This window comes from Lissotriton helveticus, chromosome 7 (assembly GCF_964261635.1).
Source record: "Lissotriton helveticus chromosome 7, aLisHel1.1, whole genome shotgun sequence".
In the NCBI taxonomy this organism is placed as follows: Eukaryota; Metazoa; Chordata; class Amphibia; order Caudata; family Salamandridae; genus Lissotriton; species Lissotriton helveticus.
Genome location: NC_136068.1, coordinates 839993497 through 840020058, shown reverse-complemented (window position 1 = coordinate 840020058; position 26562 = coordinate 839993497). Strand labels below are relative to the sequence as shown.

At 45.6% G+C, this 26562-nt stretch overlaps 1 protein-coding gene across 3 annotated transcripts in view; it reads right to left on the bottom strand.

Moving 5' to 3' along the window:
* Positions 1–26562, bottom strand: part of RUFY1 (RUN and FYVE domain containing 1) — a 594809-nt gene that overhangs the window by 328628 nt on the left and 239619 nt on the right. For all 3 annotated transcript variants that reach the window (XM_078653337.1, XM_078653336.1, XM_078653338.1), the window contains exon 8: positions 25120–25189. In XM_078653337.1, coding sequence (XP_078509463.1) covers positions 25120–25189 — 70 coding nt within the window. The remainder of the gene's footprint in view (positions 1–25119; positions 25190–26562) is intronic.

The following is a 26562-nucleotide window of genomic DNA, read 5'->3' as shown; positions in this document are numbered from 1 at the left end:
GAAGCAGGTGGTCCTGCGAACAATAACCTTGACAAGGAGGATAGTTCGGGGGAAATTCCCGAAAGGGAAGAGCATACCCATTCCCCATGAGACTGAGAACCCAAAGATCCGATGTAATCAATTCCCAATCTCGTAGGAAATGGGTAAGCCGACCCCCCACGGGACCCACATGATCCGGAATGGCGGATCTAGGGCTGCTTTGCTGCGGTGGCTGGGGGCTGGGATGGGGAAGAGGAGGAAGCGTGACGGCCCGAGCTCGGGCCCTTTGCTTGGCTCTATAAGATCTGTATAATGTGTTTTGCTGCTGCTGTGGCTGCTACTGGGTTGACTTACAGGTTCGAAAAGAAGATCTGCTAAATCCTCTTGAACGTCTTCCAAAAGTGCCCCTGGTCTGAAGGCCCAACGACTTTGCTGTCGCCCTGCTGTCTTTAAAGCGTTCTAAAGCAGCGTCTGCTTTTTTTCCAAACAATCCAGACCCGTCAAATGGAAGATCTATTAACGCCGCCTGGACATCTGTGGAAAACTCACTTGACTTCAGCCACGCAGCTCTACTTGTCGCTACGGAAGAACCAATGACCCTCGCCACAGAGTCCGCCGTGTCCAATCCACTTTGAATAACCTGCCTTGCTGCAGCTTGAGTATCAGAGATTACCTCTTGGAAGTCTTTTCTATCCTCCTCAGGTATCTTGGGCACCAACTGTTTCACAGTGTCCATAAGAGCGTGGATATAACGCCCCATCAAGCAGGTTGCGTTTGTGGACTTCAAAGCCATACTGGCAGAGGAGAAAACCTTTTTAGCAGCCTGATCCTGCTTTCTCGACTCCTTTTCTGCTGGGACCTGCGGAAATGCACCCGTAGATCTTTTGGAACAGGCAGCCTGCACCACCAAACTCTCCGGCAGAGGATGAGAGGTTAAAAATTCCAGGTCTTCAGGAGCTGCCCTATACCTCCTAGCTACAGCCCTAGATACAGCAGGAGCTGATACAGGATTTTTCCAAATCTCTAAAATTGGATCCTATAAGGCATCATTAAAAGGTAGCAACGGTTCAGTCACTGATGAAGGAGAGTGCAGGACCTCTGTGAGCAGATTAGATTTAAATTCTGCAGTCGGTAGAGCAATGTTCAACAAACTTGCAGCCTTCTTTATCACCACATGATAAGGCGTCACATCCTTTGAGGGCTTATCAGAAACCGAAACAAAGTCCCATTCAGGGGACAGTTCGAGGCCACTAGCTACAGTCAGGTCCTCAAAAGGGTCCTCATACTCCTGTAGTTCGCCCTCCTCCAGATTTTCCTCTCGATATCTTTCTTCCTCCATCAATCACTGGGCTTCACGCCTTGATCTTTGCTTCACAATCGAAGCCGTCGGATCCGCAATCGACTCCCGACGGAGCCGGAGCCGGCGTCGAACCCGACGTCGGACGAGGAAGAGATCCACGACGTCGCTCAGGGTTCGGCATCAAAGTTGATGGAACTGGCGTCGAAGGAATCGGAGTCATCGATCTCGGCATCGATGGCTTCGGAGTCGAAGGCCTCGCCGGAGTCGGATAATGCCAATGCGGCGTCAGAGCCGGCATAAAGGGCATAAAGGGTACAGGTGCATAGGATTGAGGAACACCCAGACCATATGCCATCGGACCCATGGGACCAGTAGGAGCCCCAGAGGGATACATAGCCCTTGAATAAATTCCAAACATCGCATTCAGGAAATGTGTAGGATCTTGACCTGGAGCCGGGAAGGCTGGGTACGAACCCCCAGGCTGCTCTTGAGGGCGTGGAGTCGAAACGACGTCGATCTCTTCTTCGGGCTGGTGCACCGGAGTCGTACGGCCTTCGGGCAGCTGAGCCCCTCCCTCTCCAACCTCCTCCTCCTCACCTTCATCCTCCCGACCTGAAGGATGGGATGGGTCCGGAGATGGAACCGCTTTCTGCTTCGGCGAACTCGCCGAATTCGCATGCGACGCCTCAACTTCGGCATCCTGTTCTTCAGAAGCCGAAGATACTACCACCTTCTCGACCAGCTTCACCTGCGACTTCGGCTTGCAACCCGACTCCTTCCTCGATCGATGTCGGGATTTATGGGTTCTCTTTTTATGCTTCTTTTTTGAAGATCTTGAAGCATGGGCCGAGGACGAATCCGATCGCGACCTCGATCGAGACCTTGACTTCGAGCGTCGAGTCCGCGACCTTGATTTCTTCTTCTCCTTTCCTTCTTTAAACTTGGCAGCAAGAAGTTTTGCCTCTCTTTCTCGGAGGGCCTTTGGTGTCATCTTCCTGCAGGATTGGCAGTCCTCGACGTCGTGGTCGGAGCTCAGACACCACAAACAGCATTCATGTGGATCTGTAATGGAGATTATCTTGCCACATTCTCCGCTGGCTTTAAATCCGGTCTTCTTCGAGGTCATGTCGAAAGAGAGAAGACAAAGAGACTAGAAAAATAGCAAGTAACAAAGTTACAGCAAAAGCTACAGATGATCCCAGAAAACCGTTAGCGTCGACGACGCGGAAAAAAGGGAACTGATGTCATCACGCCGGTGGGGGCCTAATATAGGCGTCGGTGACGTCAGCGGAGTCGCGAGCGATGTCGTGCCTCTATGACGTCCGAGTCCACGTCGGCGCGAAGCTACGAAAAGAATTTCCGAATGTTGCTGACGCAGGGGGATATTCACAAGGTGAGGAATCCACACGGCAGATGTATCTATCAGAAATTTGAATACCACGTGGTTTCTATCATTCTGACCAATCTGGCAAGATTGCATCCTACCTGTTCTACGATGCCTGCTATGTGGAGAAGAATGCGTGATGGACATCTGTCTGACACTATCAGTGCTGCCAAAGGAAGTTGATACTTTGCTTGAACCAGTAACGGCTCATGCACTGTGTTGTCCCCAGCGGCTACCAATTCTGATGACGGCATTCGTCGAGATCTCACAGACGCAAAATGCAGAGGGTGAGATACGTGGAGCAACAGGCGCACAGTCACTATCTATTACGAACATTGCTAATGCGTCTGACGCTGATGGCGATGCTTCTCATTTATGTGCGGTTGATCTGCTTAACGAGGTAGTCCAACTTTCACCTACAATAGTAGACAAATTCTTTACAAGCTTAGAAGACTTTTGAAATTAGCACACAGTGTTCTGTGACGCTCTGAATTCGACCTTCACTTTTGAAAACAAGCTTCTAACTTTGGAACTCTATTTTTCTATGATCAGATTTTTTTCTCCCAATTTGTACTTTTTTTTGGGGCACAAAGTAATCTGCTTAAAGTAGAACTATTCCTAGAGAACTAGAATTCTTTGAAAAGTTCCGAGAGACAATATTTGACCTTGTCCACACTCAAACAATTTATATATTCTGTCATGGAATGGTCTCGACTTTTCTTCTGTATTTAAGAACCATTTCATAAATGTATTTTCATGATTCATTCGGATAGTGTTTTTCAAATGTCATCTATATGCTTTGTATGAAACATTTCCTTTAAATACGTACAGCACAAATGCTCTTTTCATGTACAACCATTTCAAATGCATTTTTATGTATATTGGGTGGGGTTTTAACACATCATGTTTAGATGTGTTTTATGTGTTTAGAACTTAGTAATGTCGTACATAATAAAGTGGAGTGGGTGTTGTGTGGCGTTTTAGGCTCCGAGTGAATTTTCCCGATTCATGCCCTTATATAGGTACAATTCAAATTGCCCTAATATAGGCATAGAAATCAAGCCCTTATTTAGACATGACTCATGCAGACCAAATACAGGCATAGCTACTGCCACCTGTACCAAACGTCACAACGATTTCTTGGAAAAACGGATTAAGCAGTCAGGGACCTTCCCTTGCTTGAATATTGATTTATCCAAGAACTCATGTACTTTGCAAAGAACGACTATTCCCTAGGGGTTCTTTCCTGACGTTTTTATGCCCGACTTTACGTCAAACTATGGCATTCCTAGACACCTTCAAAGTATAAATATACCTTCACTTGCTCTAGCAAGACACAGTGGTTCGGAGCAGTTCGACTATCTACTTGCCCGACGCAGCTCGCTACAGCAAGTGCCGAAGGAAGCCAACCCTCCCGCTGACGCACTGATGGAGAGACTGCCTTTCTCTCACCGAGAATCCAGCTTCAGTGTTTCCATGCTCCCCTTGCGGGGTGTTGGGAAATCGAGTCCCGAGACTGAGATACCAGACCTCCTTCATTCTAAACTAAGGTATGGAGATGATTAGAACCTAGAGAAATCTTGGATAGATTCTTGGCAAAGAAAACTAAAACTTATGCTACACAATACTTACTTCTTCACGCGTACTAGAGTTAGGTTAGGTACATTGGAATAGGCGTATTTTAGAAGCACCAGTTGAGTATTTTTAGTCATTGTTATTTATGTATTTATTTTTATATGATTTAGAAACCATACAATGTTCTTACAGTATTGTTTTATAATATTGTTCTCGCTGTACGCATTATACTTTGCAGTCTGCATTACGATTGTAGCAGTTCACTTTTCTTGCATGAGAAAGAAGACTGTTCAATAAACCTTTTATTGAAAACGCCCGTCTCTCTATTTCTCTGCAACTCTGTAGAAACGAAGCATGCACGAGTGACTGGGTGAAATACTTATCTATTGTTTCCCGACTCTAGAGATACATTTCTTATTCTTGGGAAACAAAGTTGTCATGTTTATGCGGTTGTCAGAAACTAATCCCTTCTTGTGAATTCGAGAAAGTTTCTAGTGACCTCTGAGCTAGCTGGCACTCACTATTAAGTTTAATATATTCGATAGAGACCTAGTCGACCTCAGTCCTATGTTTAATCTATAGGATATATTATTCCAATGCACAGATCCTATTGGGAATATAGGAACTACACTACACCCTAAGCTCTTCTCTTTAAGGCAGGTCCCTGGGCCATACATTCAGGCTCCAGGATCTCTTGAACACCTTAGCTGCCATAGACCGAGTGGTTACACCCGCCCACTCAGGCAGACCCAACATCTCTAAATGAGCCTTCTTCTCCACCTTAACCCAAGGGGAACTTTCTAAATCATTGCCTAACAGACAATCAACAGGCATGGCTGGCCTCACAGCTACTTGATGAGTACCAGAGCCCCCCCCCTCAAAGGGAACTTGAGCCACTTTGCAACGGCTCTCAGTGTTGTCAGCGGCAACAACTGGGAAGAATGCATTGCGGACCACCTGCTCTTCAGACACCAAGTGACACTTGACAGCTGTCACACTGTCTCTGGTGTCTCTCAGAGCCTCCACTCTATGGCCATTTGATGGTCACCCACTGCCTGCATTTCTTAGTGTTATCAGGCAGCTGAGTTCTAGGGACCATCTCAAAGTCCCCTAATGAGACAAGAGACATTTCTGTGGGACCCCACCCACCTAGGGCACCCATCTCCTCCCCACCCAGGGCTACAGTGGCCATCTGACGGGGTGGTGCACGGGGTGGCACATACTGACCCTTTTGGGGACACTGGAGATCATACCAATGGTGTCCTACCTGCTTACACTGAAAGCCTCCTATGAACAGGTTTACCTGTTGGGGGTCCCGACTTCTTCTCAGGGGAGGTTGGGAACCCTTACCTTGGTTCCCTTGGGAATTACTTTGGGGCCCTTTATGGAACTCCCTCTGTTTACCCTTGTCCCCCCCACTCTTCTGCTGGGGACCCTGCCCACCTTTGGCGGAGTCTCCCACAAGACCCTTGTGGACCCTGGTACTGACCCAGCGGTCCGCCTCCTCAGCAAGCTTTCTAGGGTTAGTCAACTTGCTATAAATAAGGGGCTGGCGTAGCTCTGGAAAACAATTAGCAGACAAGTGCTCCCTAGCAATCAAATCATAGAGCACTTGAAAATTATCTACATTGCTACCCCTCACCCAACCATCCATAGCTCTGCAAAAGAAAGACACATATTCTACCCAAGTGGTTCCCTCCAACTTCTTATAATTCCTGAACCACTGTCTATAGAGTTCTGGAGTGAAACCATACCTTGTCATCAGTGCTCCTTTCATGTGGGCATAAGACATCCTATTCTCACTGGCAGGTCTAACAAGGTATCCTTACCTTCAGTTAAAAAGCGGCCCCACAACCCCGCTCCCCAATCCTTCTCAGGTACCCGGTGGGCCAACATTGCTATCTCATAGGCTGCAAACCACTACCCAATATCTTCAATTTTGTGGAAATCTTTGATGACATCCTTGGGAATATGTACCCTGCCTTCTGAAGGCACAGATGGTGCCCTACCACCAGAGCGATTGATTTCTAAGCCCTTAGCCTTGATCTCTAACTCCCTCAACATCCTCATGTTCCATTTTCATTCTCTCTCTTTCCAAAGACAACCTGTTATTCTCGGTTTCCCTTTGACTCTCCATCTTAAGCTTAGCCAACTCCAGCTTGAGTGCCCTATTTCTCTCCCTGTGTTCCAACTCTCTGGGGGACAGGTCTTTGGAATAGATACTGCTGCCAGGTGGAGGGAGTCCCACTCCCCTGGCTGAAAACACTGGCCTCTCAATGGGCCCATCTGTATCCCCAACTGGCTCCACCACAAGATCAGGGGCATTTCTTGCTTCTACCCAGGCCCTTCGCGCCTTCTGGTAATCATTCTTTTTAGAAATGCCTGGTGTAGCAACTTTCAATTTCCTGCACAGATGCTTGAGCTGTTTCACAGTGTACGTTTCCAACCTCTCTTCCTCAAATTCAAGATCCATAGATGCAACAGATGCTGGTTTACTCATGGTAGTAAGAATTGGGAGTTTTCAGGAAAAACTTACAGTCTAAAGAAAAAGATTCTAAAACAAAGTATGTGGTCGCGTTTGGACTGCATTCACTAGTAGTGTACACCAATCACTGCATATGAAACACAAATGCAAAGTCCAAATCCTCACCACTGACCACCAATGTTAGATCTGGGGGTCTCTAGTTGGCAATGGTATTCACCTTTGTCCAAATAGGGACCCTTACTTCTAAGTCAGGATAAGGGGATTACACTTCTTAATAACCCCTGCTCACCCCCTTGGTAGCTTGACACGAGCAGACAGGCTTATCTCAGAGGCAGTGTGTTAAGCATTTGTGTATAAACAAAGTAAGACAGTGAAAACATGACAGATGGACACAACACAGGTTTTATAAAAAATAAGTATTCTTTATATAGACTTAACACAAGACCACAAACAACAAAAATCCACAATACTACACTTAAGATTGCTTTAAAGATGATAAAAGTTACTTAGTTAAAGTTGATGATAAATGCGACAAGGTTCTCAACAAAGTACCTGGATGCGTAACGCACAGTAAACAAAAGGCTTGCAAAAGGGAAGATGCGTCGGTTCCGTGATCCGGGGAAAATGATGCGTCGTGCCTCAATGTTTGCTTAGAGTAGGGGATGCATCGTAATTCTTACCAGTGCGGAGGTGATGCATAGATTCTCGGCCTGTGGGCCTGTTGCGGTGCGCAAAATGGCACCTTGATGCGATGCAATGATCCGGTTGCGATGCGAGAAGATGGCGCCCTTGTTGCGGCGATGCGAAGACGATGCGTAGACGCTCTGGCAGCCTTGCAACGACTTTGGAGCCGCGACAGGCCCTGCAACACGCTTCTCTGGTGATGCGATGGCAACTCTCTTGATGGCGTCACGCTTCTCCAGTGATGCGATAGCAGGCAGCTTTGATGAACACACGCTTCCAGAGAGATGCGGCGAAGGCTCGCTTCTCAGGCGATGAGTCGATTTCAGCTGCGGCGGTGACACGCTTCCTCTCGATTCGTCGCGCTTCCAGCTCCCAGCGACACGCAAATGTCTGTAGATAGAATTCCCAGCAAGGAAATTCACAGGGAGAGCTGGAGATTAAGTTTTTTGTACCTGTGTTAGGACACAGAACGGGACCACAGCGCTGCCGGCCAGTCGACGGAACTACAACCCCCAGACCAGCTAGCTCAAGAACTACAGTACCCAGAATGCCAAGCCGGGAGCAGGCGCATAGCAAACCGGCATAAAACCAACAACGGACGCAGAGGAAGGCGTCGGATATTGGAGTTCGTAGAGCGAGCCAGCACTTCTGCAAGGTGAGACCTTGATTCTTGAACCAGCCTTTGTAAGCTCCGCGAGGAGCGTTCCGACATACTTTGTTGAGACCCGTAGGTCACAGTCCCAGCTCGAGGGTTAACAAGCACTCCGTTTCAGCGGCTGGTGTGTCCGCCCGTGAGGAAACAGGCAAGCCGAACTTGTACCACGCTGCGCTGTTTTGCCTCAGTCCCCGCTCGAGGGTATCGAGCGCTGAGACTCGCGCTACAACGCGCTATCTACAGCAGTCCCCGCTTGAGGGTATCGAGCGCTGAGACTCGCGCTACAATGCGCTATCTACAGCAGTCCCCGCTCGAGGGGATCGAGCGCTGAGACTCGCGCTACATATTTGCATCAGTCCCCGCTCGAGGGTATCGAGCGCTGAGACTCGCGCTACAAAGCGTTATTTGCATCAGTCCCCGCTCGAGGGTATCGAGCACTGAGACTCGCGCTACCAAGCGCTATTTGCATCAGTCCCCGCTCGAGGGTATCGAGCGCTGAGACTCGCGCTACAAAGCGCTATTTGCATCAGTCTCCACTCGAGGGTATCGAGCGCTGAGACTCGCGCTACGACGCGCTATCTACAGCAGTCCCCGCTCGAGGGGATCGAGCGCTGAGACTCGCGCTACATATTTGCATCAGTCCCCGCTCGAGGGTATCGAGCGCTGAGACTCGCGCTACAAAGCGTTATTTGCATCAGTCCCCGCTCGAGGGTATCGAGCACTGAGACTCGCGCTACCAAGCGCTATTTGCATCAGTCCCCGCTCGAGGGTATCGAGCGCTGAGACTCGCGCTACAAAGCGCTATTTGCATCAGTCTCCACTCGAGGGTATCGAGCGCTGAGACTCGCGCTACGACGCGCTATTTGCAGCAATCCCCGCTCGAGGGTATTCGAGTGAGCGAGGATCTTGCATTAACTTATTCTTTCAAACAAACGACCGCTCGAAGGAATAGAGTCGGACTAAAGCTCGTGTTTATTGCCCTCCGTTGGATGGTGTCGGGACCGACACTGATGCGGAGGACGAGCCAAGAAGTTAAGCAGTACTCCCCCACAACGCTCGAGTGGCATTGTCGGCCACTACTTAGCACGGTGCCCTCTGTTGGTGAATGCCGGGACCGGCATTCGTGCAGAGGACGGTTGGAAGGAAAGGGCTTAAGCCCATGCACCAACCCAGCACTGTACTGCGACTAAAAGTTCATCTTTTGTTTGATTAAACCTGGTTTACCGTATAACCGGATCTCGTGTGTCATTGCAAGTACAGAAGTCGGGGTGGTTTTCTTCTATACTCAATCCCGAGGCATCCAGGGATTACAACCTGAGACTTCAGCAGGAGGCAATTACAGTTCAAGCCCTTGGAGAATATTCTGTAGATGATGAAAGTCCTTAAAAAGTTCCTTCTCCTTTCCTTGGCAATGAAGCAACCACTGCAGGCCAACCCAGCAAGCAGCACACTGGCAGAGGGGCAGTCAAACTCCTGCAGCTTCCTTGGTTCTTCTCCTTGGCAAAGGTTTCTTGTTCCAGAAGTGATGTAGTTTCTTGGGATCAGGGTCCCAATATTTATACCCCAAAATCCTTTGTTCTCTGAAGGCAGAGAGGTCTCTGCCTAGTCCAAACCAGTTCCTGAGCACTTTGTTTACATGACTTTCTCCTTCCTTTCACTGTGCAGGGCAGAGGCATCAGCCGCCCCACAGGAGGTGGAGCCAGCACAGGGGAGGGAAGGCACAGCTCTGAAGAACTTTGTTGACAAGATTACTTCTCTCCTTTCACAGTGCAGAGACATCAGACAAGCCACAGGAGATGGAACCAGCATTGTAGAGGGAGGCCCAGCCCTATTCAGGTCCCAGGTGCAACTCCTCCCTCCCATCTAGATGCAGATCTCTCTATTCACCACTAAGCTGCCCCAGCCTGCCTCCTGGAATCCCCCAGCCCTGTCACTCACAAACCCAGACAAGGAATACACAACCTATCAGAGGCAGGCCTGGAAAGTTAGGCAAGAAAATACCTACTTTCTCGAAGTGGTATTTTCAAACACAGAATATTAAAACCAACTTTACTAAAATGTGTATTTTATCATTCTTAGTTCAGGCATACTAAATTCGAATTTCTACCATGTTCCCTGAGTCGGTTAGGATTATAAGAATGTAATAATCTAACTGCCCATTCTAGCCTATGGAGAACAGGTAGCCTTTCAATAGTGAAAAACGAAAATGGCTGTAGTTCACTATTAGGACATGCTACACACACCAGAGCATGTCCTACCTTATACTTACAATGCACCCTGTCCATGGGCCTACCATAGGGTTGTCTAATAGGAAGCAAAGGGAAGGTTTAGGGACTGGCAAGTGGGTGCACTTGCCAAGTCGACATGGCAGTACTAGACTGCACACAGGCCTTGCAATGGCAGGCCTGAGACATACTTTACAAGCTGCTTCTGTGGGTGGCCCAACCAGTTCTGCAAGCCCACCAGCAGCATTTGATTTACAAGCCCTGGGCACACACGGTGCACTGTACTAGGGGCTGACAGGTAAATCAAATAACCCAGTCGTGGAATCACCAATTAGTACATCAATTTAACATAGGGAGCACTTGAACTGTGGCACTGAATAGCAGTGGCACAATGCTCAAAGCATATAACCAGCAAAAACATATCAAAACAGAGGAGGCAATCCGTCAAAAATGGAAGGGAGACTCACGCCAATGATGCCAGGGCTAACAATGGTTAATGTAGTATCTAAGGACTTCTTAATGCCTCAAACAAATAAATTGACCACTGCAACTGTTTGTCAGATAAAGCAGAACCTGAAGCAGAAGGGGAAGTGGGAGAAGGAAGAGGAGTTCCTCCCTTTGCTGCTTCCTAACTTCATTATCCCCTTTTGAGCAATGATGCCTTTTGGCAGACTGTTTCTTATGATCCATGTGAGCCATCTACCCTTATGTACCTCAAAATAGGCCCCCAAGGCCGTCTATAGCAATGCCCAAGTAAGGACTGTAAACAGGCAAAACAAAATATAACAAAAAAACAACAAACAAAAAATAACCTTCACAAAATCTCATTTGGCCCGTGGCCTGCAGCCAGAGGAAGATGGTGGTTCCCTTGTGAGCTCCATACACTCTCCCCTCTCACATGTATGAATTTAGATACCTCACATGAAATAATACAACTACTTTTGCCTATAAACAATAAAATGACAGTATGGACTGTAATCCTGGTGAGATGTACTGCTCTGGATTGCTCTGGATGAGGCGTTCCCTTCGCAACAGTGCAGTCTAGTCAAAATCTCACTGTGCCTTGTCATACTCCGAAGAGTTATTGCTTTTGCCTTGAGGGCACAACAGAGACAATATAATTTCAAAACCCAGCTGAGTTTGGATATCTTCCCTTCCCTCGCTACCCAGCGCTGAGAGTCATGTGAAGGAACATGGTTAGTACTGACATTGCTTGCCAGTGAATGTGGTACGGTAGATCTCCCCTCTGTAGCCTTCACAGCAACCAGTCCAGTCCTCCCCGCCATCTTACTTTCAAATACACACAGGACTCTACCAACCCGGTTCCACATTGCAACCTCATGGGCCCCCTTGATGAAATGAGCACTCAGCTGCAGAATCCTCATGACAAGTCGCAGTTTGCTCACCAAGGGAGTGCAGAGTGCAGATCAGACAACATGTCTGATCTGCAAGACCTATAAAAACCTCAAAGCAGTTATTTAACTCCCATCCCCACACACCACTCACCTGGCTTCCGCAAATATTAGGACCCAATAACCAGCAGACAACAAGCCACCACTTTGCAAGGTGACTCTTGTGACCAGGCCTGCTGGCTGTTGATGCTACCCATAGGCCACCAGCCCACATCTTACAAGGCAGCTCCCGGCACCAGGACTCAAGAATACATAACTGGGTAGTAATTCAACTGTCTGTTACCAGCAGGTAAACCCCCAAATCACCCTTAGATGCCTCTTCAGCACCTACCTCCAGTCTCTGGACATAAACTGCTGCAGGACTCAAGCTCGCTAATCTGACTAACCTCAATTGCTAGACAACAATCTCAAGGGGTAGCACAGTGCTTCCACATTGCAGTTGGTCAATTCCTGTTAATACAAACACAGCTGTTCATCGTCATGGCTACAAGCAAATGGCACTTTGCTGACATGCTCGTCTCTTCAGAATACTTTGTTTATCATAGATGGTTAGTGTGATTGTTTAGGAACCCCCAAAGCCAAACTCACTCCTTGATCCTCAATCCATCCAGTTACGTATGCGCTAAGACTATAGCTCAAAATGCATTTCGGACCAGGAAGCATGGCAAGTCATAAAAGGAGGTTGAGTGGCAAAGACCTCCACAGTCTCAGTACCAGACAGATACTACATTAACTCTTCCAAACTCCTCCTCGGAAGTTTTCAACAGTGTATGCAACCCTAAAGATGGTTAACTCTAAGGAACATAAAGATAGACACTAAGGCGGAGCTAAAAGCGTACAAAGTCAGACCCTCCTGTGCCTGAATCACCTATAAAGGAGAAAGCTGAAACAAGCTCAACCTTGGACACAACTGTGAAAAAACGAAATGCTGTGCAGAAGAATGTGCAGTGCACCAAAAACAGTCTTGCTAGAAGCTCATTCAGTGAGATTCGTCACAATTCATAATAAACTAACTGAGAGGTCTATCCAGCATTCCTTTGCTGGTCCTGCCAGGTTCAGAAAGGTCTACAATGGCCAAACGCATATGTCCCCTGAGCCTGCTGCTCTTGAGACTTTCAATGCGAAGAAATCTGAAACTCATGGATCTCTAAAGATCAACTTTCGCTGTCATTAACTCTTTCTATGTCTTGTCACCCACATTTACTGACTACTACCACACATTCTTACTACCACAAATCACCTACAGCTATTGACAACCAGCAATCTTTGTGGCACTAACCAGATCATTCAGCATAAATCACCATTAATTTATCCACAGTTCCAGCCCTGTAAGTTAGCAATTGCTAATATCCACTGTCCATGAGCTCTAAGTCCCTACATACGCAACACTGTGTTTAGCTAAGATAGAACGTACTTATTACTCTATTGTGTATTCGCTATTTACTTACAACTTACTTGCAACTCACAACTTACTTATGAGGTACATACTTTCTGCAAGAAATAGTGTCAGAACTGTACACCCATGCATTGGTGCTGGTGTATCTTTCGCATATCATTGCAGCGATGCAAGGGACCCGGGAGCTACATTAATGTCTCAAATTCTGCTCAGTTCTCTGAAGGCATTATTCCCAAAGTTTGCTATCCCTGAGCATTCCCAAGCTAGATGCACAAAATCAGCCTCCTCTGCACTACAACCAAGGCATCTGTCATCTACAAAGCAAACTGCCAAGTCATGTCTTCCCTGGACCGGAAACAAGCATCCTGGGATCGGTTTCGGGCTCACATCCCTCATCAGCCAGGCTATCTTGAATCCAGTGGCAAAGTGAGCAAGGGACCCACGTCTGGGCATACCCTGTCAACTTTGGGCGAACAAAGCAAAACCAACGTCGATGATGGACATCTGTCATCTACACTCAAACCAAATCTACACAGCTTACCAAGGGTATAAACAAATCTTTGAATACATGTAATCAATTTATGTTGGCTATTCAGAGGTATTTTGGATGGCTGAGCAGCAGAAGAGGCATTATTAGTCCGTTATATCACAGTCTTAATCCCTCTGCCACTGCAGAGAGGCAATAATATCCTCCTGTGGTCTGCTACTCCAAGCTGGGGTGTAAGGCCAAGAAAGTATGTGCCTGGGACTGGCAATGTGCATCAAATGTAGTGGAAAACAAAAAGGAAAGCAGTGACGCAATAGAGGGTAAGAAGCAGAAAAACGAAGAGGCCATGAAGAGCAAGGATGAGCATGGTAGGGCCGTAGTTGAGTGTACGTTTGAAGCAAGATTTTGTAGAAATTCCTGGGTACAATACTCATACGCTCGAAGGCATCGAACCACACAGAGTTTGATTGTCCCAAAATGCTGGGAAACGTACACAATGAAAGTTAGTCTTTGTCCAATTCGAAATTCGACAGGTCACCTCTAAGGGGGGAAATATGATACATGTTCTATCCAATGCTTTCACATCCGATACACATCTGCATGATATGAGACATAATAGGAGCGTTAGCTTGTCCAAAAGCTGCTTCCTAGAAAGATACTCATTCACCAACTATGAATCCCTCTAAGGAGTTTACAAATGAAAGACTGAATGAACAGACAGACATTTTTTTTTAATTGTTTCATTTAAATTTTCTAAGAAGAAAAATAGGAATAGCAAGTTCCAACACAACCGGCCAGCATGACATTACCACAATATAGGAAACGTGTTAGTTCAATACAGTGGAGTACAAAGCATATTGAATTACAACAGGTGATCAAAGCGTACAGTCCAGTAGACAGTGTATAGATACCAAGACTACAATCATCATCTTTAAACATGTCAGACATGAATACTATAGGAGTCATCGGGGGTGCATAGTCAAGAAGGTATAGACATGCAAATCATACCGACATTACACATTTCAGACAATATATAATAGCTAGTCAGACTACAACAGTACAGGGGCACATTTCAGAACTAATCGTCTTCAGTGAGGACCGGTACAGGAGTAACGGGCCGACTCCGGGCCCAATCTAGGAATGGTTCCTATATGTTGCATGGCCTCGAAGTCAAGGGTATACGTTCCCAAAAAATGCTAAGTTGTGTGTAGCCATATGTGACATCATTCAGCCAATCTTTGAGACAGGGTACACTCTTTCGCCCCGAACGAATATCCACATTTCTTTTAGCATATAGTACGAGAGAACAGGCAGGCATTAAACGCACGGCTACTCAGCAGAGTGTCCCGGTGCTATTAGGCATTTCTCCACTTTACCCCTGAACCCACCTAGTTGCAAAATAGCCATGTTTTGAGTTGTTTCCTGAAAACAGCAAGTTCCGTCGTGGCTCTGAGGGCCGCCGTAAGATGGGTCCAGGTTTGGGCTCCCAGAAATATGAAGGATTTTCCTGCGGTTCTGACCCGGCGTATCCTAGGTATGGTAGCCAGGCGGTTAAATCAAGACCTCAAAGTTCTAGAGGGAGTGTAGTGAAGTATTCTCTTCCTAATGTAACTGTCGCTCATGACATGTAAAGCTATATATGTAAGCACCAAATCCTTGAATTTGATCCTCTTTCTCAGTGGCAACCAGTGTAGAGCACTAAGATACAAACACATATGGGTCCTTCGGTTTAAATTGAGGAATTAGTCTTGCTGCTGTATTCTGAACTTCCTGCAAGCGGTTTAGAAGATACTCAGGCAGACCCAAATATGGTACATTCCCATAGTCCAGCCTAGTAATTAAAGCCTGGACCACAGTTTTCTTAGTGGTCCTAGATAGGAGAGGTAAAAATGTCCTCGGAGTTCGTAATAGCCCGAAACAGGTACCTTCTACCGCTTGGATTTGATATTTCATAGACAGAGCTCTGTCAATATGGATGCCCAGATCTTTTGCTGTGTTATAAGAAGAGGGAGGTGGAGACATATCATGCGACCACCAAAGTCTCCACTCCTCCGAGGGTGGAGCACCAAAAAAGATATTCTTCGATTTATCGGATTACATTTGAGTTGGTTCCTAGCCAGCCATTTGAACACCCTGGAGAGGCAGATTCTGATCTCCCCCCCTCAAAGTCTGCCTGTTTCTCACAGGTGAAGAGTAGTTGGGTGTCCTCCGCATATGATAATATTTTAGTCCCACACACTTCAGCCAAAAATGCATGTGGGGTCATATACACATTAAAGAGTGTTGGGCTCAAAGCAGAGCCCTGTGGGACACCGACTTTCAGATTTGGAATGGCGACAGTATAAGGAGGAGTCCAGACATCCTGCTTTCTGTTCTCCCAAAAAGAGGATAGCCATTTCAGGGCAGTACCACCAATTCCAATCTTCTGAAGCTGTTCCAATAGTTTAACATGCAGGACCCTATCGAAGGCCGCAGAAAGGCCCAAAAATACTAGGAAGGCTCTGCCCCTCTGATCCAACTTCTCTTTAATGTGCTCTGTAACCTTTAGCAGCGCTGTTTCTGTGCTACAGCTAATTCTTAAACTTGACTGACTGGCATGCAGCAGATTATTATTTTCCAAATAACCTGAGATGACTGCATTTCCATGCTTTTCCACCACCTTAGAAAAGGTGGGAAGTAGAGATATAGGCCTGTAATTAGATAAGACTTTACGATCAGCCGAAGTTTGTTTTTTAATAGCGGGTGGATTTTAGCATGTTTCCATGTAGAAGGCATGCACCCAGAGTCCAGTGAGGTGTTGAGAACCTTGTTGGCCACTGTATTGATTGCCACAGCCACCTTTGCAAAGTGTTGGGCTGGACAAGGATCAGCAGGGGATCCCAACTTTAATTCCCTGATGATAGAGCGAGATTCCTCTAACGACAGTAATTGTGAAAGTGTGGGGGTTTCTCCTATGGACAGCCTCAGATCAGAAAGTATCATATAGTGGTGGTCATCTTGGGACACCTTATCAAAGGAGTTTTGTATAGTCACAATGTTTTCATTAAAGAATTCAGCCAGTTGATTAGTCCATTCCACCAATGGTTGAAGATCGCTGGTAGTTGACTCACGATTGGAGAAAGATTTTACAATTTTAAAAATCTCCTTTCCTTTGTTTTTTGATGCCTCAATTTTATCCTCCAGGTAGCTTTTTTCATTGCCTAACTTTTATATATTGGGCCTTCAAGGCCAATTTATAATCATGTTTGTCCTCTAAGCTATACTTTTTTGCCATTTCCTTTCCAGTCACTTGCACGTTTTTTTAACTAGTTTTTAGCGTCTCGTTAAACCAGGGGGCGGAAAGCTTTGCTTTATTTGTGTATCGTGTAGTCATAGGAGCGGACTCATTTATATTCTACAAAAACCATGCTTCAAGATGAAAGGTGACCCTTTCTAGATTCCCCGATAGAAGTGGAGGTGGAGGATTCAATGGTTTTTCCCAAATTAGTTGGAGAAATGTGAAAAGCTCTATGCATTGATGACATACTTACGTGATGCATTTGTCTATTTTTCCGATATGTGGGGCAACTAAAACTGATTAAAAAGTGATCCGACCAAACTAGAGGTACAGGATCGCCTACTTTAAGATTGACATTTGAAAAAATGTGATCGAAGATGTGTCCGGCCCTATGCATGGGTCACAAAACATAATGGATAAGGCTAGGAGCTGAAAGAGTCTCGGTCAAAGAGATCACTTCCGTATCCATTGGTCTATCCATGTGACGGTTTAGGTCACCTAAGACCAAGAAATGCCTATATTTGAGGGTCCAAGACTGGTTTAAAGACTTCAGAAATGCCCTCGCCGAACCTGGTGGCCTATAGATCAGAGCACCCGCCAGGGATTGATAGGGTGATAGGGAGCAGAGGAAACTTAAACATTCCGCTCCATCCATATCTCCCAGAGTGATAGCAGTGCAGTCCAAATTCTGCTTAAAAATAATTGCCCCGCCTCCCCTCCTTCCTAAGTATTTTATACCTTTGTAGAATGACAGCTGCAAGAGTGAAATTGGAGGACTCATTAAGCCAGGTTTCAGTTAAAAACAGTACATCTGCTACGTGTCTCTCTCCGCCCGGTGGCGAGAAAATGTTTTTTGAATATTTGGGAGCCCACAGACTTGAACACTTCTCAAACGCGATGGGCCACACTGGGGTTCATGTTGGCCAAACTAAACATCGCTCAACTGTGTGTGGGGGGGGGGGGAGCAGCACAACCGCCCACTCTGGAAGCCTGGGAGAAGAACCTTGATTGGAGTATGTTTAGAGAAAAAACTGTATATTTGGCAAGGGGGTGTCCTAGGAAATGGTCCCATATCTGGAATCCGTGGAATGTATATAGAGGGGAGATGTGTGTACTGCCTCAAAGTATTGAGCATGATGACCCTATATCCCCATGATGTTCCTCTCTATGATGAAGTCAATGTAACCATCCACCCATGCGTACTGTAATGTGTAACCTGAACGACCCTCTGAACTGTACTGTTTTGCCGATGTGTGTTTCAATATAAAGATTTATACAAAACAAAACAGTAAATCTGGTTGGGAGTCCTGGAGAAGGTTGAAACCCTGCATATCATGTTTCTGCAGGGAGTGAGTGTTTAACAGAAAAGCTGAGAAATCTCTGTATGCTCTACCAACCGAAGTCTAGGATAGCAGCTGTCGGCAAGAGTGGGGTAATCCTCAGCTCCACCTGTAGGGGCCCAATTCCAATGTAAACATTGGTGTTCATCATTGTTCTCCCAGTCTATGACATCTCACAGACATGGCATTACTGGAGTTAATTTGAGTAGCGTTGCCCAAATATTCACTAACCTCTGCTTCTTTTCAACAAGAAAATTAGCAGAATGGCACTCCCCCACTTGCTTTCCGTCTATCCGAGGATGTCCTGTAGAGATGGCTGGACGGAAATGATTGACTAATGAGTAAGCTGAACCAGCTGCAACAAGCTGGGCCAAAAAAAAGAACAACCATTTGCACGTCTGCCCCCATGGGATACACACTCCTCTTGTCGCACTAACCAACCCATTGCCACCATGCCAAGGCGTAGTGTTTATGGGTACCGGGAGCCCACGATTTGGGAGAGGAAGAAATTAGTTTGATCTGAAATGCCTGAGACACACCATCGTGTCCCAAAACCATCCAGGCCATGACGGACAAATGCCCCTCTAAGAGAAACAGATGTGATAGACCTGCAGGGTCCGTGAGAAGGTCCTGGACGATTTGAATCTTCACAGGGAGATCACACAACAGTTCTAACTCCACCGGAAACCAGGTTTGAGCTTTTCATATTGGCGTGATGAGAATCAAATCCGCCTTCTGATGCCTCACTTGGGCCAGAACCCTCTGATTCAATGGCAAGAAACGAGTAATGTAGATTTCCTACCAAATACTGCAGAACAGCATCTGAGCTCACCGCTAGTGGATCTGGTTACCAGCGGAAAAAGATCAGTAGTTGTAGACACTGTTTTGCTGGCACCAAATGCAGAAACGCTTCCACTTCAACCTGTATGTCTTGTTGGTACTTGGGGCTCTTGCCTGAGAGAGCACTTCTCTACATTCTGCTGAAAGATTCAGACCAAAAAATTCTCGCTGCTCAGGAGCCATGCCGAGAGCTGTAGAGACTGTGGATCCGGATGCCAGACTTGGCCCTGGGACATTGTCAGCAGCGAAGGAATCGGCTGCAGTGGAAGTGGAAGGTCCAGGGAGAGAAGGTGCAGTTCTGTGAACCAAAACTGTCTGGGCCACGCAGGAGCTATCAGAATCATCCTGCGTGGCTCTGCTTTGAGCTTCCTGGGAAGTCTGGGGATCAGAGGCATGGGGGAAAAGCGTAAACAAATGCGCCTGACCAGGCCATCGAAAGCGCATTCCCCAATGATCCCGGATGGTGAAGCCTGCTTCCATAGAACTGGCATTTCTTGTTCTCCAGAGTGGCAAAGAGATCTATGGAAGGCCTGCCCCATCTGCGAAAGACCTTCTGTAGAGTGCAGTTGTCCAGTTCCCACTCGTGGCTGACCGACTTCAGTCTGCTGAGCGTGTCCGCTGCTTTGTTGAGAACACCTGGAAGGTGTTCCGCCTGGAGTGATACCTCCTGCTGGATTGCCCATTCCCAGATTGTCTGAGCTTCTTCTGACAATAGTCGAGATCTGGTGCCTCCTTCTTTGTTTATATAATGCATCACCGTCATGTTGTCTGTACGTATTAGAATGGCCGACTGCTTTATACTTGGAAGAAAGGCCTGCAAGGGCAGGCAAATCGCTCTGAGCTCCAGCAGATTGATATGTAAAAGACGATGCTGGGGCAGCCAACGGCTGCTTCCATGAAGGTCTTGCAACACTGCTCCGCATCCCTCTAGCAAGGGGTTTGTAGTTATTATGTGTGGAGCAGGGGCGATCCTGAGGGAAAGGCCCTGAGAAATGTTTTCCTTGTTCATCAACCATGATGCGGCGTCCCTCATGGCCTCGGTAACTGAGATCCGTCGACCTGGCACCACTGCAAGTCTAACTCTTCCTGGAGTGGACACATCTGCAACCTGCAGTGAGGAATCAGAGGTATGCAGTAGGAAATGGACCCCAGAAGGGACTTCTAGAGGCGAACTGAAAGTGACTGCCTTTTTAACAACCAGGAGGCCGTGGTCATCAGCTTTTCTTGCCTCTCCAAGGTCGGAAAAGCTTTGTTTATGGACGTGTTTAGAATGGCTCCCAGAAATCTAGCTGTTCTGGATGAACGGAGAGAAGACTTCTCTTCGCTGAGCGTTGGCCCGAGACTGACAAACAGGCGTGTGCATGCTATGACTGATTCTTGTGCTGCCTGCCTGGTAGGAGCTTTCAGTAACCAGCCATCCAGGTAAGGGAAGACCTGAAGCTTTTGTTTTCAAAGAAAGGTTGCTACCGGAGCTAACACCTTTGTAAAGATCCGTGGAGCAGATCGAAGTCCAAAAGGTAGAACCTTGAACTGAAAATGGCTCTTGGCTACTGTGAGGCAAATAAACCTCCTGTGAGCTGGGTGTATGGGTACGTGAAAATAAGCGTCATCTAGATGCAATGTGGCCTGAGTTGAGAAGTCGAAAGATGTCTTGTAGAGAAACCATCCGAAAAGATTGTTTGATGAGATAGGTGTTGATCTCCCTCAGATCTAGAATAGGGCGCCACTTTTCTAAAGTCTTCTGGACCAGGAAGAACCGGAGTGGAAAACCTTTACCTGCTAAGAGATAGGGACCGGTTCTATTGCTCCTTTGAGGAGCATTTGATGGACCTCCAACTGTAGAAGACGGAGATGTTTTGATACAGTGGCGCGAGGGGGCTTGGATGGTGGGGCTTGGACAAACTCCAAAGTATGGCCGCATTGCATGATGTTCAGCATCCAATGGTCCGATGGTATTTGTTGCCAATTGTGGAGGTAATAAGAAATTCTGCCTCCCACTGATGTCACAGGAGGAGAAGGGGTAGCAGTCAGAGCCAGCAATCAGCTATTGACGCTTAGAGGCGTCTCTGCCCTGGGGTCCTTGTCTTTCTCTCTTGTTCGAGCGAGAGAAAGAAGAGGATTGATTCTGCCGCTGATTGTAGTTCGGCCGGTAGGTTTGTGACTGGGAACCATACGAGGAATATCGCTGCTGTTGATATCCTCCCCTGTATGTAGTGTTACCTCTTCCTCCTGCTCCTCGAAATGGAGCCTTAGGATTTTGCGGTTTCCGTATCCTTTTGGACCTACGGACGAAACCAAGTAGCCTGCAGCCAGCCTTGCCGATGAAGGACAGCCACTCCAGCCAAGGAGCGGAAAGCAGTCGTTGCAATATCTATTGCACAGTCAATGACTTCTGCAGATATTATCTCGCCCTCTTGGAGAATCCTTTTTGCTTCCTTCTTCCGGCAACTGGTCTAGATAGGGGGAGAGGTCGCACCACATTTGGCGATCGTAGTGACCGTGTATAGCCAAGGCGTTCGACGAAGAGAGAATGTTCGACGAAGAAATGGACGTCGTCGACGCAGCCGGCGTCGAGACCGTCATCATCCCAGCCGTCATCGACGATACAATCACCACTGGCGTCGAAATCGTCGACGCGGAACCCATATGTGTCAGAGCTGGAGGCGAGATAACCACAGTCGACGGGCCAGAGACGAAGAAGACTGTACCTTTGATGCTTTCGTCGACGGAGTCGTTGACAGTGTCGTCGACGAGTGAACTTTTTTCGGGGACTTTTCCTCAGAAGATAAAGATGAGGGCTTTTTTAAGGTCTTTGGAGCCGCAGGAAGAGAAGTTGGAGGAACAGAGCTGGATTTCCTCTCAGATATTACTCCTTTTGACAGTCCTTCCCTCTCCTTAACACCTCGGTGAGGAGATTCGACAGGACTAAGCTCTGCAGACCTAGGAGAGGTATTTTTTATGGCCTTACTAGGGCGTTTCTCAGTCGGTGAAGGAGAAGCTGTACCCTTTATTACAGACCTTCTGGAAGATGTCGCAGGGGATGCTTTGTCACTCTCACTGGAGACTGGTTCCTTCCTTGATTTTAGCTTCTGGAGCCAGGTCAAAAGACGCCCCTCACAGTCTCGCAGAGTCTTGGTGGAAAAGGTGCCGCATATTTTACAGTCTGCTGCCTTATGGTCTGGTCTGGGTACAGACAATTTTGTGCTTATCCTCAACATATAACCTCTTCTTAGCAAAAGTAGCACAGGCTTTAAAGAGGGCCTACTTCTCCTTATCAGACATCCTGAAGAAGTTGTTGAAGAAAAATCTGGTGAAAAGTAGTAGAATTAAAGTTGTTAGGAATAAACTGTGCAGAGCTCAGTAGAGACTCCCTTGCACAACGTGCGTTAGAAAATCTGATGTTCTGAGCTTCTCTCAGGAGGGTTCTAAGGGGTGATGCCATTCTGATTGGTTGTTCTTTTTTTTTGTCCTCTTTTACAAAAAGAGGTGGATAGGTGGCAAAACAAGAATGGGCCTAGGCCTAGGTTCTGTTTTGGTAATGGTTTCTATTGCTATTTTATGTATACCGGGGACTCCCATTCCGACGACAGGGAATGATACAAGAATGGGAATCTATGAATGTTCCAATAGAAGAGTAAGTTAAGTTTTAGGGTGGGTATGGGTTTTTGGGTGGTAAGGGAATTTTTAGGGTTTACGATCTGTATGGGATTTTGGGTGGCAACGGTATTTTCAGGGTTAAGGGTGAGTATGGGTTTTTAGGTAGCAAGTGTAATTTTAGGGTTTAAGGTGGTTTTGGGTGTGAAGGGAATTCTTAGGGATTAGAGTGGGTATGGGTTTTTGGGTGGTAGGGGATTTTTTTAGCGTGGTTATGGGTTGTGGGTGGTAAATTAATGTTTAGGGTTAATGGTGGGTTTGGGTTTTCAAGTGGTAAGGAGATCTTTAGGGTATAAGGTGTGTATTGGTTTTTGTGTGATAAGGTATTTTTGTGGTCGGAAGGGATTTTTTTAGGGTTCACTGGTTGCTGGTTAAATATATATATATATATTGATACATACAGAAATGTATATTTATTTATATTGTTGATATATAAGTTTTTATAAATACATGCCTTTAGCACAGATGCCTTTATCACAAATATGTAAGTATTTTACAGATAAAAATCAACCCATATATATTCAAAAAGGGCTTATACTTACTTGTTAAATACTTACAATTTCGTGGTTAAGGCATTTACTGTAAAGCCATATTTGTTGTAAATAATTTAGTTGTAAAAGTCTTTAGCTGTAAAGGTATTTTCGTTAAATTGCTTGTGTTGTAAAGACATTCGTTAGTGGAGGGGGTTGGTCAACCACTTGGTGCCTGCTTCCCACCCCCGTTTTATGCTCCCTATTTCTTTCTTCCCTTTGGTGCATGCTGGTCCATCCCCTCTTATGTTGCTAGACGACTCCTACCTATAAAGCCACATTCACACATCTTCCCTGTGTTAAAGGCCCTACACTGGTTAACAGTTGCCAGAAGATCCACCTTCAAGCTGCTTTGTGTCACATACCAAGAAATACATGGCAAAGGGCCAATTTTCCTCAGGAAGAAAATGTACAAATACATACGAAAAAGGAACCTATGCTAAAGAAATGGCTTCCTGCCACAGTGATGGAACATACAAGAAAAAAAACATGGCTGGAACATCTTTCTCTGTTCAAGCAGCCAATTTATGAAATTTACTACCCACACACAAAAGACCCATCGACAACCATCTTACCTTCAAAATATTAGCCAAGAGCTGGCTCTTCCAGAAATAACAACTATAGTCACAACACAACAGTGTACCACAACAGTATTCACAGAAATGACAAACTATGCTTCTCACTTCATAGAGATGAAGTTGCCATTATATATGTGTCATTGTACAATGAACTATACTTCATATTAGCAGCTACATTTATATAAGGGGAAAAATGTATGTCACAGCACAAGATACATGCGTATATATAATACAATGCCATAACTGCTGCTTCATTGTACATATAGGTGCATATAGAGGAGTTTATGCTTGCTACCGAAACTTTAAGAAATGTCATGAGAATTTTGCATACTTCATCACTACATAAATGTGTACATCCGACCATGTAAATATTGATGTTACTATGCAAGGTATTTATATAGAGGCGTTTTCTTCAGCCAATAAATCCTTACCAAGTGTGACTGACTGACTCACTCACACACACACACACACACACCTTCTTTCAACCTTTGTCCCATACCTTCTCTCTCCGACTCCTCCCAAACCTTTCTGACTACTATGAACCTCCAAACGTCTTTCCAAAACGTTTACCTCCTTACTTCCCTTTCAAATCCATTCCCATCATCGTATCCCTACTCTAACCTCTAATAAACACTGAAGAATTTCCAGAGCACAAACCTTACACAACTAATAGAAAAAACTATTAACCTCTAATCTTGGGTAACAGGGTATCATGCTACTCCCTGCAAATCACTTCAATGCCTTATCAAGTGTAGTAGGCACAAAATAAATACCATTTACAATTATCCTCTCTCTATGACTCATATGTCACACATGGCTCTCCACAAAGTACTCCAGTTCCTCTAAATCGAGAATGTACTTCTACTCCTATTGGACTGCTATTATTGATAATTGCCATCTCCATAAAAATAACCCCTTCTTACCTACTGACTGTTCAGTATTACTTGCTTTCATCTACCTGCTGTGGCAAGACTGTGCCTAACTGCCCACCCCATCACATACTCTAATAATTCCCCGAGTCTGAGCCTACATCATACATAGTAATTGAGGCACAGATAACACTATATTGATCAGGATCACATATAATTACCACACTTTAAGAGATATATTAGTTTTCACTTTTATAAATCAGGAAGGAATTAATACATACTTGGGGCTATGTTCTGTATTCAGATGAAGGACTACCCCAGAAATCAACTATGTTTATATAATCATGTATAATCTTATACTTTTTAAAATCAACATGATTTAAACAAATTGAGACATTCTTGTAATCCATAATTTCACAAACAAATACTTTAACAAATTATTTGCAAACCTCCTCCTGCAATTTTGAGTTGGTCCTCTCTAAATTATCTATCTTCAATTGGAGATCACCAACAGTGCAACTGTAAAAACAAAATTTAGAAAGAATGGTAATTTAGAGAAATGAAATTAACTCCTTATATTCAGTAGCATATTTTACAACACCTTTGTTCAGAGAGCTAAGATAATTTTTAGACGATAAGAAAGACAGTCTCCAATGGATTATAACCATCAAAGCAATATATTACAACTGAGAAGGAGATGGAAGAAAAGTTTAGTTCCAAGTAAAAGTGCAACAGGAACAGCATGCTCCAGAAATTTCAACTGATAAAGGGAATGTAAGGATTTTTATTTTTTATCTTTAAGAGAGAATGGTACTACTGGCTGCAAAGAGCACCACGGAAACCCAACAAAATAAACACCCAAAATAAAACAGAAGAGGAATAAGTCACCTGACTCGGCTGTAGGCAAATATTGCAACACAATAGTAAGTGATTGAATAATTAAGGAAAGAAGGGTATACAGAGTGAATATAGAGTGCTAAGAGAATTCTAAGCCACTGTTTATTAGACCCATCATTCCATCTTTCACACTATTCGTTTTTAGGTTGAGCCTAGCAGCAGCACGCTTACGCATACGCTCGTGGCTCTGCGAGGCATGCTGTATTAGGGTATGCACTATAGGCCCTGCTCACTCTCCGCCCAATATTTTTTTAATTAGCTTGTGCCATTGTCCTTCGTGAACGCTGGCTTCCGATTCATTATGAGGCTTGTTAGTCCCTCCTTGGTAAGGCCTAGTCTCCTTTAGTGACCGCCCATAAGAACTGGACCTTTTACTGGTGGTGTGACATGCTTTGCTTTATAAGTTGACCACTATTTTCCTTAATGCTCTTCCCCTATTCCACACATGACATTGCAGCATGCCTACTACTGTATTTATTTAAATTACTTAGCGGTCGGATTTAACTATAGCTGCCACGCGTATTCACTTATTTAATTTACAGCGCAGTCCGCTTTCAGTTTAGCTGCTGCGCTCATTTATTTATTTAATTAATTCCGCGGGCCACTTTCACTCAAGCGGCCGACCTCAACGCTTCTTAATGAATTATTTTTACTTTGTGTGAAATCGCACCATATACGCTTTCACTTTAATTTAGTCCATGCCCCTTTGTTTAGACGCTGCTCACTGTAACCTGAATACCGTGAGCATCGTCTAAATAAATGGATGTGGCCAACTTTAAAGTGCTCTTGCATTTGTAAGAGTTTGAGCTATTGGCATTAAAAATAACAATGTCTTGTTTGGTTTAAAACACATAAATAAAAGGCATCGTCATTTACAATACCAATTGATTAAAAGCTCGCAAAAGCGAGACCTATTGCACTGAAAATGCTTGTCCCCCTAAAGTACACATGTGATGGTCATCCTAGATGTGTCAATTAAGCTTAAAAGGCAATTA